At 36.5% G+C, this 15362-nt stretch overlaps 1 protein-coding gene across 1 annotated transcript in view; it reads left to right on the top strand.

Annotated features, from left to right (window-relative positions):
- The window catches only part of LOC103696717 (pre-rRNA-processing protein TSR1 homolog), a 42514-nt gene extending 27424 nt beyond the window's left edge, over positions 1-15090 (top strand). The window contains exons 12-22 of the mRNA XM_039118819.1: positions 2379-2462; positions 5255-5353; positions 5459-5656; positions 6241-6316; positions 8630-8733; positions 8840-9099; positions 12361-12447; positions 12570-12797; positions 14264-14342; positions 14436-14499; positions 14615-15090. Of these exons, the coding sequence (XP_038974747.1) occupies positions 2379-2462; positions 5255-5353; positions 5459-5656; positions 6241-6316; positions 8630-8733; positions 8840-9099; positions 12361-12447; positions 12570-12797; positions 14264-14342; positions 14436-14499; positions 14615-14724 (1389 nt within the window). The 3' untranslated portion in view covers positions 14725-15090. The remainder of the gene's footprint in view (positions 1-2378; positions 2463-5254; positions 5354-5458; positions 5657-6240; positions 6317-8629; positions 8734-8839; positions 9100-12360; positions 12448-12569; positions 12798-14263; positions 14343-14435; positions 14500-14614) is intronic.
- The last annotated feature ends 272 nt before the right edge of the window (positions 15091-15362 follow it).

Here is a 15362-nt window from a genome sequence, read left to right as displayed (position 1 = left end):
TCGAGGACATTGCACATTTATTAGGACCAATCTTCTGTTTACTGATTGTAACGAATAAACTCCTGGATCATTTTCTTTGCAAAATGCTTTAATGCTAGTTGTCAATTGTTTAGGTTAACTTTGTCCCCTTTTATTTCAATAAGCTTCAAGTTTCAAAAAATCAACTTGGTTAGCTTTCAGAATGGATTAATTTGTGCATTAGTGTAATTGTATCCTAGTTCAAAGAATGGATCAGTTTCAAAGGTGCTTTCTTGTGGTGGCAGAGTTTGGTTGTGGACAACTGTCCTTGATTGATTCTCAATAGAAGTGCCATTCTGTTTTGAGTTTTCTTTTCCATTATTCCCCTCTGCGCACATGTGCATGCAAAGAGAGAGGGGGGGGGGGGTGTTTGGTGGGGTATCATTGGGGATGGATTTATTGACTTCTTGATGGGCATCATATTAATTGAGTGTCTCCCTTCTAAGTGTCTTTTTGCTCCATTGAGCACTAAGATCCAAGAGTAGGTCTGTATCTTCTTCACATAATATGTATGGGAGGTTTGAATCTTAAACTTCATAAACCCTTTAATTCATTGGAGTGCATGTTTCTATATCTCAAGTGTTGTTCTCTTAACTTGTTGCAGTAACTACCATTTGTGACATACTTTGTTTGCCTTCTACACGTAGATCTAATATTTATTTTTTCAAAATGGAAGAGCTTTGAGAACAACATGCTGGAAGCTGTCACCATCAAGCACATGCTATTTCCAAAATTTTCACGATTACTTTCTTCAGTTACATTTAACTGGAAAAATAAAATGCTCAGTGCGGAATCTGTCAGATGAGTTACAAAAATGCTATATGGGAAAGTTATTATTTTGCATTTGAAATCATGAGGGCTAAAATAGTACTTTGATCACACACCATGCTATCCTTTATTATCTTGCGTTCAAGATGGATTTGATGCAACTACTAATTAGGCTGTCATGAAGGATTAAGAAGATCGTATTACAATTTAAAGGCAGGAACGCCCGGCTAAAATTGGTTAAATTATAATATTATAGTCAAGATAAGTGAAACATGAATGATATGCCTTAAGATGTGAAGGGGGGGAAATGCCAACCACTGAAGTGTTTATGAGATCTATAGCTGAAAGTGATGCTGTATTGGCTGCTGTTGCTCGACAGATAAAATGAATCAATCAAGGAAGGCATGAAGCTGCTATCAGAGACAATGCTGTATCTTTTAAATATTATCATTTAGGACTATGGTATGCTGTACCGGTCGGTACCGGGCATACCGTACCCGTACCGATGGATACCGGTATCGGTATGCCAGTGTCGGTACGCCTAGAGTACCGCGTACCATACCGTACCGACACTCGGTACGTCTATGTTAGTGCGGCACCGGTACGGAGTTCGGTACCGGTACGGTGAACCTTGTTTAGGACAGTGATAATTAAATCTGGAAGTGAATTACGAGCCTTAGACAGTTGGCTATCATGTTGGGCAGTCATGCATGTTTAGAAAGCTTTCACTTATGAAATCCTAGGAAGTGTGTAAAAAGTTAATTTAAAAATTGACACTCAGAATTCCATCATGGAAGACTGAGATTCTTGTAACATATTTGGCATTTCGCTCATGCAACTTTCAATTTGATTTCAGCTTTTAGTAGGCAAAATTTTCTTCAATGGTAGATTGTGAGATACCTTGTTGCTTGCAACTGCACCAGCATAAATCTCTTCTTTCTAGATTCATGCTGATAATTTTTTGTATAGATAATCTGCTCCACTAATCCCATTATTAAGCAAGAAGAGTCTTGTGGAGAAGTGTGCTCCTTTTATATATTTTTCTCAATGACCCTAACTCTCTTGCAGCTATCATATAATGTTACATATAAATGATATTAACAGTGGTAGCATAACTTATCAATACAAGAGACAGGAAGAAATAGGTAGTATCTTTGCAAAAGAGCAATGCAATCAAATTTACCATCCTTATGTGACAAAACACAATTAACTCCTTGCTTCGAAGTTCAATCTGAATTATCTACTTATGCCTAGTCAACACTGAAACAGTTAATAGGTAAATATGACTCTTTACATGAAATTAAAAATTTAGAATATTATTAGTTATGCAAAATGATAACAGATTTTGTGGCAAGTAGCATTATTAACTTATTTCTGTTGAATATAATTAGCCTTATTAACCTATTTCTCTTGAATATAATTTGCTTTTTAAAAATCTTATTTCATCTTGTATGCTTCTTGTTCAAATTTGTGGTCACTGGCACCTCTTCTGATTTATAAATTTCAAAAAGAATTAACAAAATATTTGCCAATTGGATCTTTCTATTTATAACAAAATACTCAGTTTATGTGTTTCTTGGAAAAATCTGCAGGTTATCAACACGTTGCTTCCAGACCCCTTGAATCAGGAATCTTTGCTTGCTGAAAATGTACCAGATCCTTTGGCTGGGGAACAGGTTGGTTAAAGTATTCTTAAATTTTTGTTCCCTTAGTTTGTATAGGCATATATGCTTCCTGAATTTGACTGAAATTATGTAAATTATAAATTTTTTATGCTACTAAAGCAGTTCTGGCCAAAATATTTTTATTCATAGTACATGAATGAAAATTTTGGTATCTTTTAATTTTCAGTGTGCCTATTAGCACGCTGTCATACTGCTATTTGAGAATATGCTGATGATGTGGGCAGACAGTTCCCATAATTTCAAATAGCTACATGACTGCAAGCCCTCTTATAGCCTAGCCAATAGTCCTAGGCCTGGGGTATGCATTTGACCCTGCGGAGTAGGTCCAGAGAGATACAAGTCTGGAATGATTAGACCTCTTGACAGGTTCTAGAACATAGTCAGACTGAGAGTCTTGAACATAATTACTACCAAAGAATGACTGAAAACCTAATTCCATGTTGTTTTCCCAAAAAACATGCAATGTTTATAAACTAGAATATCCTAGGATGTATAATCAAGACTGGGATACTCATTTAATAGTTGAAGTATAAAGTTATCTGTAGTTATATTTATAATTGATAATAACATTGCATTTACATCCCTCTGGCCTTAAATTTGAGTTTTATTGAACTTCATTAGCTATATCGTACTAGAATCATACATTATGCAATTTACAGAATCAATATTTTATTATACAACAGAATATTCTCCTATGCACAAAAGCATAGGATTTTGCTCAACTGCCCAGGTGACAGGTTTTGTACAAAATTCATAGTGTATTTCAATTATTAATTAAATCTTGCATTGCTTTCAAGAAGCTATGCATATCAGATGACTCGAGTGTGCTCCATGATTTTCATTTGATATTTCTGGATTCACCTTCGTACAATTCTTTGGATTACCATAATCTCCAACTGAATGTTGCTTGATCCTTCATTCTAATAATTACAACATAAGTCATTGATGCAATTCTTATCCCTCATGAGTGGCAAGATTACAAACTTCTGTGCTGGGTCCCTCGACTTGGCTGTGACCCTTTTCACACTTCTTGAGGAGAAGATGTCTAGTTCCAGAAAGACTAGCAATGGATAAAAGAAAAAAAAATATTGGCAGTATTAAGAGTCATATCAATTATACAAGCAGAAGACATCATTCTTAATAAGTGCAACGATGTAATGTTACTGTGCTAGTAATTTAGTATGTTATTATTATTATTGAAGAAGTATGATATTACTACTTATGAGTACTGAGAAGAAAATGGAAACAGAGGATAAAAAGGGAAAGACAGTAGAAAAATATTAGAAAACAGTTCTAGGTTTTTCAAATTAGAGCACAAATAGAAAAATGAAACAAATTAATTTTTCTTTTCCCTAAAAAAAAACATTTTAAGTGTAAAATGTCACAGAATTATAATTTGGTCATTGTAACAAAAAAGCAAAGCACAAGAAAAAAGGACTTCAAATATTAAAGACTGCAGAATTTTTAAGCTTTTTCTGAACTGCAAGAAGTTAAAGAATAAGACAGCCTGAGTTATATTAAGCTCAAGAAAAGTGTGAGAAAATGAGGCTCTGTGAGCATTAACAGAGCGTGGTTGACAAAAGGGGAAAAAGGAAAATAGCCCTCTTTTAGAGGCTTGAACTAACACTTCTTAGGGTTTAACAATAAGTCAACAACAAAGAAAAAAGAAAATGGAGAGGAAGAGAGAGAAGATCTATATAAAGAGAGGAAGGAACATACCTTGACCTTGTTTTCTGGTAATAACTCCTAAGCTTCTCACAGCCCTAGCTCCATTCATGTCCTGTTGGCTGCAGGTAAGTCTTCTGTCCCAGCTTCATTACCATCGTCGACTGAGGGTGGGGGTGGGGGGATGGCAAAACATTGCTGCCTTCTGTTCGAGCTTGATGAGGGGGTTGGAGATCCAGCCTAGACTATCACTTGCCCTATGATGCCCTCTTTTATTTGTATTTTTATTTGACCAAGTGGGCTTGGAAAAGTTTGACTAGACAGGCATGTGAATTTGACTCAGGTCTCAGTCTTACATTGAGTCTGGCCAGTGATGTGTTCTGGGCTGGGCTTGTGCCTTGGGAAGAAAGGCCGCTCAAGCAGAGCCCACTGGCCCTTGTGATTATCTAGAAACTTGGCTCTCACTCACCCAATGGGCTGCCAGGGCAGGCTTCCCCTAGGTGGTTTGGGCCTGTGGGTGTCCAGGCAGCCACTTGTGAGTTGCGACAACTACAGCAGTTCTTGCATTAAATGGACTACTGGTGGACACTCTCTGGCCTTATAATATTCTCCATATATTGAACTCTGGTCAATTCTATAGGTTGCCCTATACTCGTGCAATGACTGAGACAAATGCATAGAGGATGGTAGTGTTTGGATCTTCTCCAAACATTGTAGAATTAACAATTTACTGGAGCATTGGTTTTCAACTATGTGGATTATGTACTCTGGCATTTAATCTAAAGCGCTTCAGTGGGCCCATTCTTAATCTACACAGTCATGTAGGTGAAACATCCTACACATTACTTGTAACCCACAAGAAACCCCTCTTGGTTTGTGTAATCTTATCTGTATTTGTTCCTGGGTTACTTTGAAGGATTTTGTGGTTCATGACACATTTTGTGGTTTGCCAAAAAGTGGATATATTATGTAATGCATCACTCTGATGATCTAGGGCAAATCACTCTTAAAAAGTATCAAGCAAAATTTTGTTACTCGTAATGCTTTCTTATCAGATGAGTAGTTTTTTTTCTTCATTTAATAACTTCTATTAACAATGTAGTTTATATTTGATTCAGACGTGGCCAACAGAAGCAGAAATGGCCGAAGCTGATGCAAACAATAAAGAGAGAAAACTAATCAGAAAGAAAATCCCTCGGGGTACCTCAGACTACCAGGTCTTTCTCCCCTCATATTATTTTTGAATTTTTTCCACTAATATTCCTTAGAGAACGGGGCCTGTAATAAACTACAAGTAAGTTCTTCTTCCATTATATCTACAGGCTGCTTGGATTGTGGAAGACACAGACAATGAGGATTCAGGAAGCAGTGAAGAAGAAGGTGATGGGATGGTGCTGGATGGGCAGAATGGGCAGAAAGATAACTTAGTAGAGGAAAAATATGATCGTTCAGATATAGATGAGAATTCAAATTTTATGGAAAATTTTGATGAAGCAACAGAGGCTGATACTGAGATGGCTGTGAGTTTTTACATTATCACTGTTTGCTGGTGTAATATGTTAATTATTACCCAGTGTTGCTCTTTGTTGTCTATTTGTTCCTGTTTCTTGTAAATATTTTTTAAATGCTGAGATTTGCTGGCTGTATGTTCTGTGTCTCTTTTGTCTTATTTTTTAAGTATCTTAAGTCAGAATAACTACAGGTTTTAGGCTGATATTTTGATACCAGTTATTGTAGGATGTGCATAAGCAAGTCTGTCTTCATATGTCATTTCCAGTCTTGTGGGGTCTCGCAGGTCTTCAGAATATTGTTATCTGCCTTTAAGTTTTCATGTCTATTTTCTTTAGCATGGCTTGTCAGTTGTGCATGCATTGTGGCTTCCCTTTACTTTGTCCTGAACAATGTAATAGTACAATGCTTCTGCAGATTATACAGGTCATATTCTCTTCTGTGGTATATATGTTCAGTTTATAATATATAAGTTCACAATAACATGTTTCTTTTAGATATGGTGTTCTGTTCACAATAGCATGTTTCTTTTAGATGTTCTCCTTATTCATTTACAAAATCAATTCTCAAAATAACATAAAAAATGCAATTGCAGGATGATGAGAACCTGACAAAGGAGCAGATAGAGGCAGAGATCAAGAAGATTAAAGATGCAAATGCTGAAGATGAAGGTTATTTTGCCGTTAATTCTGATTTGTTTTTTATGATAGCAATTTGAAGCACAAAATGAAGCAAAAGTAGTGGTAGTTTTTGATTAAAGAATTGCATTCTTAAACAAAGTTGCATAGAAACAAGGATCATAGAAACAAGGTATTGTCTAATGTAATGTTCATAGAAACAAGAAATTTAACTACTAAAATTTCATTGAGGAGATGCAAATCAAGGTTCGTAGTGCTGATACAGGACCATGTGCTGGTGGCTGACCAACATAGTACTGTACGGGTACCATACCGTATTGTATTGATTTGTACGGAGTTGAACCGTCAATTATTTAGGGGAAGGGCTCAATCAGGTCTGAACCATGCCCTTGCTGCGCTGAGCTGCCCGAAACTGCTTGATTTTGAGCGGTTTTGCTCGGTAAGGATTGGAACTGAAAATTCGTGCCCCATTTTGTGCCAGGATCACAAATTGTTCTGGTTCATGGTCAGTATGGTACGATACTGACCGAACCGAGCAGTTTGGTCTAGTATTGTATACCATGAGATAAATCCCCTTCTTTTGGTATGACAAGAAGACTATCGACCTTCAATAATTTTATAGAAAAATTTATTGACACATCTTAATAGCTGCGATTGCTTCAGAGGCTTAAAGTTATTTAGTGATCTAAACTGATGGACAAATAGCAGATAGGAGGTGTCCATGTAAATGTAATTGGCGGTCGAATAATTCAGATGGAAATGGAAGGCACATCTGATGAAAGTGTTAATAATTGTTTAGAAAACTTCCTACGAAGTTGTTGTGATTGCTAGGAGTTTCTAAAATGATGATGTCCAAGTATGGAAGACATAATGATCCTTGCTGAATTTATGCTCAAGATGACATGACTGACATAAAATATAGTGACATTAGTTATTCCAAGAAAATGAGTTATGATGATGCATTTTGGTTTTCATTTATTAATATTATCATAGTATGGAGCCCACTGTCCTCTTTAGGCATCTAGAGACGTCTTGGAATCATACTTTGGCGTCATTAATTTTGTGGTTTATGTGACACTTTGGAGGTGGTCCTTCATCTTTCTTTTTCCCAAGCTGTCTGTGCTTGCTCTCTCATCCTCTGACATCCCTCTTCATTGCATTTCCCCCTCTTTGTCTTGTCTTAAGACTGGTATTCATCCTTTTCTTTCCTTCTTCAGGTTGCCCCCTATCACAATCCTATGTTTTGATTTCTATTACAATGAGAAAACCTTCATCTTAAAAAAAATAAATAGGGCCTGAAAACAAATTAGAATTGCTTATGTAGCCGCAGGGTGAAGTAAGGGCAGCTTGAAGGTTGTACCTGAAGGGACAAAGTCACAAGATCAAATCTGTTTTGTTTCTCAGTTTCTTGCTGAAAAAAGCTGTTAGTGTATCTTATATTAAAAAGAAGGGAAGTGGAGAGGGTAACATGTATAGATATAAGCAGCTTAAAGTGAAGAGAAGGGGAAACAAGAGAGTTTAAGAGAGAGGGAAGGGAAGAAGAAGAGGTTAGGATAAATAATTAAGTGTAGTGCAGTCACTCCTTTCTCTTCTTTCTTCCTTTTAAAACCCATTGGACCTGAGAACTTGTCGTCAGATGCTTAGGAAAACCCCCACTCGGCTTGATTTTGGCTTTAATTTGCTGCTATTCGAGTTTAATTTTTTACAGGGCCTACTCTAGTTTTACATTGTCCTTCCAGCGCTATTTGCTTAAGTGTTTAGTAGTTGGACTGCTAAGGTTAGAATTAATTAACGATCAATCTATAATCTGCTTGATGTTTAATGGTTTCTTTTATTTTTTTTTCGTAATTTGAGAAATTTGCTATTACGTAATTCATCAATCAGCATGTAAAATCATGGTTGGGGTCCTCATTTTTTATGTCTCCAATTTCTATGTAATAGTAATATCTATTGTTGACTAGGCTGAGCTTTATATTACTGGTAAAAGAAAAGTTAAGCATATGTATACTTAGGCATAAGTAGTAGACTTCTCCATGGTTAATAAATCCCTATTGTTGACCATCTTATGATCATCAATCTGAGAATAACTTCTATTTCATTTCTAGAATGTTTAGTTATTTTCTGTGGATGGATTTTACAAAAACTTTTATGCAATTAGCACAAACTTTGTATGGTTGATGTAAGAATATTGTTTTATCTCATAACTATTATATAGGTTTATGTTTTTATTAAGCTGGTAATGCTTTTTTTTTTTTTTAATGGATGCCAAATTCTGGAAGTCTTCCGTTTTGAAAATTCTGAAGTTTTGCCTTGAACTGCTATATAACTACTTTCTGTGATTTCCAGATTTTCCAGACGAAGTGGATACACCAATAGATGTTCCAGCTAAAAGGCGATTTGCTAAATACAGAGGACTTAAGTCTTTTAGGACCTCTACATGGGATCCTAAAGTGGGTACCATAATTAACTAATATCTCAAGTAGAATACTTTTGTGCCTTTTACATGCAATGACTTCATTGGGTGTTTTTTATTTTTTTATAACTTATCCATGGCAGGAATCTTTGCCACCAGAATATGCTAGAATTTTTGCTTTTGATAATTTTACAAGAACACAAAAACATGTCCTTGCAAAAGTTCTTGATATTGATCCAGGGAGCATGAATGACCGTGCACCAGTAGGAACATATGTGAGACTCCATGTAAAAGATGTGCCTATTGATGTTGCCACTAAGTTATGCCTCCTTTCAAAAAAGTTGCCTGTGGTTTCAAGTGGGCTTCTGCAACATGAGATGAAGATGTCTGTCCTTCACTTCAGGTATTCTTGGTCCAGCGTTCTTTTTAAATTCATATCCTCTGAACAATTTGTTATTACACAGGACTGTTTAATATGTATATTGTATGGTGCCAATGGGCATCTTGTATATGTTTGTCTTGATGCTTTAATAAATATTAATTTTTCCCTATCTTGTTGCTCTATTATTTTGTTCTCATTCTAAGTTGATGCTAAAGATGCTACCTAGAAAGTGATTTCACACTTGGAGCAAGGTTGAGGGGGAGAGTTCTTCAATTACTTCAGTCCCCTTCAGTTGTAGATGGGATCTAAGTTATAATATGTATGTTGATTGGAAGGGGTTAAGAGTTTTCTTTGGAGTGTAGATGTTGGTTCTTTGTAATGCTCGGAAGGTAGCAAAAAAAGTGCGTCAACCCTTTTAAGGTTTTAGTTAAATGTAACAGATATGGCAACTTATCATGCAATAATTTTTATTTAGTCCAAATCTAATCAAAGTGCCAAGTGGCTGCCTTGCCATTTTGTTTTCTAACCTTGTGCCTTGCCATGCCAAGTGGATATTTGGTTAGTTGCTCAATCTCAGAGGTAGTGGCATTTATAATGATTTACTAATGTCACTTCTGAATACTTAGGGAGGTGACAATTGGTGAGGCCTGGTCGAGATAAGGGTCAGGTTGGATACCTGTCAACCCAAACCCTACCTATTTATTAAATGGGTCAAAAATCCAAAATCAAATCCCAACTTTTCATTCAATAGGTGACTTGACCCACAGCATAACTCGTTTAATAAACAAGTTGGATCATGTTGAACGAGTCTTAAACTGCTCAAATGGGTTAAATAAGTCTTAAACGGGTTGGGTCATAACTGTGTTAACTCAACCCAATTATTAAATTGGTTGAATTAGGTTAGTTGGGTCGGGACTTTAAACCTAAATGGGTTAAGTCGGGTCGACCTGTTTCCAACTTGAACCCTTTTATGCCAAACCTAAACCCGCTTATCTAGGTTTGGTTTCATGTTGGTTGGTAGGTGAGTCATAGCCAATCCTGTCGATGTTGTAGCATTATCACAACAAACGAGTCTATCCTGATTCCTGACAACTCAGCTTTGGGACAGTATATTAAAGGTGGTTTAGTGGTCCAAAGGCTTAGGCAGACCATTGAGTACATTGCTGAGGGTCCAACTGCCTTAGTAGTCCTTAAATCTGCGCTAGCCATCTTGAGGGTGCCTGAGTGGCCTACCAGGTATAGGTGAATCAGTTTTGCAATATCTTGTGGGATAAGTTTGGTTTAGGGTATACCCTGGGACAGATCTGGTATAGGTGGATTAAGTGGGTTGATTGTGGTGGCGACCACTTTTTGATTGTCATTCAATCATGTAAGTTGCACCTATTAACTTCATCACTTTGACTCGTTTATTTCACACTTCAGTGATACTTCATTTCTTAGAGATCTTTATTGCATTAACTACTTAAATTATTGGGATTTTCTGGATAGTCAACTTAGACTATTGTATGATTTGTATGAAAAATCTGTAATTTATTAACAGGCCACATTACACTAAAATAAGTTTTCTAATATATGTAAAAACATTTTTTTGGTTTACTTTGTAATCTCTTCACGTAATTATGTACCTATGCATCTCTCTCTCCGTCTCTCTGTGTGTGTTCATGAACCATAATTTCACTATGTTCCTCTAAATCCTATCCTGGGTCATTTCTTCCAAAATGAAAAACTCTGTTTAATTCATAGTTCCATACTACATTGTCCTCATCTGAGTGTTCTTTTGTCTTTCCCTAATTTTCAATCTGTGAACCTAACTAAGATGTCTATGTTTTGTGTGTCCAGACTATCTCAGTTTTCATCCATTCACTGTTGGTGCTTCTTCCAATCTGCTATTATTTGTTTACCACTGTCCACCTAGGAATGATATCTGGTAGGTGGAGGCTACTAGTTAGATAAGGTAAATGCTTGTTCATTCTTGACTTGCCAACATGTAAAGTTTGCCCAACCGTGAACTCTCAAACTAGTTAACCCCTTTGACCCATTCCAACATGCATGACTTGAAAGTTGTAAGGTAGTGGCGTTTGGTAAAGATAGACAGGAGAGGGGTTGATGGAGATGAGGCACTGGGCTTATGCCTTGTGGGAAATAGGATAGAGGGAGGGGAGCTGTTTTCTTGCTGGAGATGGTCCTTGTTGAACTCAAACGACCAGGGTTGATACTTCAGGAGAATGGGGAGTCAAGGGAAGGTGGCAAAAAGACTTTTGGCTATGTTATTGCCAATAGGTTTGAGGGTGAGTCTTGGTGCATGGGTAAAGTTGCTCCATTGTGGCCCAGGTGTCATGGGTTCGACACATAGAAATAACCCTCAGCATGTGGCAGTAAGACTCTGTTCATCTAACATTCCCCATACCCTGCAGTGGTGAGTGTCTCGTGCTTTTGGTAGCTATTCTTTTTAATTGCCAATACGTTTCTATCTTTTCCTTGCTTATAAGCACATATGCATTTGGCGTTACTCCAAGAATAAAGATCAATATATTATAATTTCCAATTTTATGAGTAGGGTTTGTTTCAAATTAGTATTCTTCTTTCAATACATTAGCTGGCTTCTTGAATCGGATAATGTAGTCATGGCTTGGATCATGTCTTGTCAATATTGCACACTGGGAAGTATGACCTGAACCCAAATCAAACAATATGTTGTGACCCAGAGCCTGTTCAACTCAGGTTACTTTTCCAGGTTGGTTCACAATCAACCTCTGACATTCTTGTTGTTACTTATTGTTGCTTCTTGGCCAGCTGGTTGCTGAACATTTTTGTCCATAAAATAGTGTCTTGTAGTTGTCTTGCAAAATTTTTGTTTCAAGCCATGATTGTATTCAATGAAAACCTCCAGATACATGTTTTTGTTGTATCTTGTTTGAAGTTTACAGACATTCCTATCATTTATAACAAGCCATTTTTCATGAACATATTTATGATTTAATATTTATTTAACCTAAGCTTTGGGGCATTTGACTTCAGGAACCTGTCCATAGGGAGATCTATTCTTCCAATTTAGAAACCTGAACTTCCTTATATTAGTCTCTGCCTTCAATTTTCGTATTTATATCTGGTTTTTGACATCATCAATTTCGTGGAATCATTTTCTAGAATATCTTTTTCCTCAATCTGCGGGCTAATTGTTTTCCTCCCTGTACTTCCATAGACTTTTGCATGGATAAACTGCAGCCTAAATTTTCATGTTTGCACATTATTTTATAACAATTTTTTTTGTATATAATGCAGCATAAAGAAGCATGACTCATATGATGCTCCTATAAAATCCAAAGAGATGTTCATTTTCCATGTTGGGTTCCGCCAGTTCTTTGCAAGGTATTCTACTGATATCGCTTTTTTATAATCCAGGTTTATTATTTATGATGTTAGATCCTTTTAGCATTTAAAGGTAACTGTTCTTGAGTTGAAAAAAATCTGCCAAATGTTCTTTTCGACAGGCCATTATTTTCTTCTGATAATATAAACTCTGATAAGCATAAGATGGAAAGGTTTCTACACCCAGGACGCTTTTCCATAGCTTCGGTTTATGCTCCTATATGTTTTCCTCCGCTGCCTCTAATTGTCCTGAAGAATAGGCATGGAGAGGCACCTTCTATTGCCGCCACTGGTTCATTAAGAAGTGTGGAGCCAGACAGGATAATTCTTAAAAAAATTATATTAACCGGGTAATTCTTACTCTCCCTTTAGTATTTATGTACTTATGAACTATGATGTGTACTTTTTATTCATGCAGGATAAACTGCTGTCCTGATACATTTGAGGAATAAGGGTCTCTTAGATCTTGAGATCACTATATATATGTTTTTATGATGTGAATGTTATATTGATGTCAAGATAAACAAATATAGTCATTCTGATATATTAGTCATCAATTTGATTCCAAGAAAAATGGTATCCTCCTATAGATATCCTAGACAAATTAATCCTGGATCAAAACAACTAGGTTTTGAAATTATTATTCTTCGAAACAAGTTTAGCCAGAAATAAATTGATATTTACATGAATGGGCTCAAAGGTTTTTCCCCCTTCCCCCTTCCTTTCTTGCTAGCGCATAACTCATAAAGCTTGCCAATCTGTTTATTGTTCATGGTACCCTGTTATGGTTCACCAATTCTTTTTATCAGTGAATAATCAGCTTTTAATCATGTTTCCGTGAGCACCTAGACAATGTCAAACTGATGGAGTGAGGTTTTCTTATTACCATATATTCATAAGTATTTAGCCAAACTGAACTAACGGAATGGTCAATCTTATAAAAAGTGGCTGTGATGTGCATGCAGTCTAGTGACCAAATAGGGCATATGCAGTAATCAGGTCAAAGTGCAGGTGCATATGCAGGTAGTATTTTTTTACTGTTAAAAGATAAACATAATACAAATAAGGCAACAATAGTAATCTTTTTTTTTTCTTCTTTTGCATAAATAGTAGCAATACTAACAATGATAACTATTAATCAGTGCTTGTTAGTTCTTAATATCTAATATCAATAGTTATAATATGTTAATAACGATAACATTATTTATCCATGTATCTAGCTACCTGAAAGACATGTCCAACCTAACCATTAGCTTAAACCTGCAATGCTGCTGGACAGTTCGTAGTGGACTGCTTTTTTGGCCCATATGCAGTATGACAACTCTAACTATATATAGATGATTCTGTGCAATCAGGGGGCCACATTTGCTTATGTAGCTGCATGCACCACATTATAAAACCTTGGAAATGGTGCTGGATCCTTTATGGGAATAACGACAGGAGTACCGCCTGTTAGAATTATCCAGGCTAAATACATGAGAAATTATGCAGCCAAGATTTGAACCGTCAAACCTCCTTCATATGGAGGGGTTTGTTCATTTTTCGAAGGCATGATTTCCGTGTCTTTTAGGATTCAGATTGTACTTTGAAGAGCAAAAATTCACTTTTGTATAAACTGAAAGTGATGTCCTTGCTTTGCATTTTCAATTTTTTTCTCTTGCGTGTGCAATATGAGCAAATGGTCACAAAATAGTAAAGTATAATTAGCAACCCCTAAAATCTTCATTTTGTATGCTTCTGCATTTTGTCCATTGATCTCATTTTCGTTATGGCTTTGTTGCAAGTTAAGGTGTTTTGCTTCTTTTTGTTGTTGCAGTTACCCCCAAAGAGTGTCAAAGAAGAAGGCCACTGTGCGTTTTATGTTTCACAATCCTGATGATGTCAGATGGTTCAAGGCAAGTGAAATATTGCTCTCAGTTTAATAGCATGGTGTTTTGACTGGTGTTTCAAAGTGAGACCATTTTAATATATTTTTCAAATTTCTACAGCCTGTAGATGTCTGGACCAAATGTGGTTGCCATGGTCGGATAAAGGAACCTGTTGGTACTCACGGTAGGGTGCTTTCAATTAGCTGCAACGATAAACCTCAAGTTTTAAGTGCGCACTGTTACCCCAACAAAAAAAAAGAATAATGTGCAGTGTTTCTTTTTTTTTTTTTTTTTTCTAGGAGCTATGAAATGCGTCTTTAATGGTGTGATTCAACAGCATGACACTGTATGCATGAGCTTGTATAAACGTGCATATCCTAAGTGGCCAGAACAACTTTTCCCGTTATGAGACAGTACGGTGGCGTCCGTCACTCTCGCCTCTCACTGGGAATGAAGCGTTGGTTCAGATATTAGCTTTTATCCGATGGTAGCAACTGCAACCTGGTCTTCTGTACAGATACTTCTGATGATTTTTGTTTGAAATTTGATATGATGCTCGAAGATTGTCGACCTCCTTTCGGCTATGTGACTTTCTCATCCGGTTTTGTGCCTTAATATCCGCCCATGATTTGTGAGAAGTATAGCGATCATGAACTTGGCTACTTGGTGTTGGCATTGGTGCTGATGCTGAAAATGTCAGATGATTTTTGTGTCAAACTCTCGTTACATTCATTATATTTATCAAATATATTTATTTTTTGGCCGTATTTTTGTACCTGGAATAATTCTGGTCTTGGGTGTCTTGATGGCTTTTTTCTAAAATAGTTAAGATTTTTTAGTACTGTTTCTTTATTTTGCTTTATTTTGGGTCACGCTGATTCAGGTGAATAACTTCATAGATGGTAAGGGGAAAAATCAGCATCCCTGTGCCCATTCGTGTTTGGAGTCGTACGCAATGTGATATCTCACCATTGAATCGTTGATATATGTTAGCTCATGATAACATCAGTCAAAAGGAAGCCATGAAATTAAGATTTGTCATTTAAA

This window comes from Phoenix dactylifera, unplaced genomic scaffold, assembly GCF_009389715.1.
Source record: "Phoenix dactylifera cultivar Barhee BC4 unplaced genomic scaffold, palm_55x_up_171113_PBpolish2nd_filt_p 000421F, whole genome shotgun sequence".
NCBI classification, from domain to species: domain Eukaryota; kingdom Viridiplantae; phylum Streptophyta; class Magnoliopsida; order Arecales; family Arecaceae; genus Phoenix; species Phoenix dactylifera.
The sequence above is the reverse complement of the archived record's forward strand: the minus strand, read 5'-3'. Positions and strand labels throughout refer to the sequence as shown.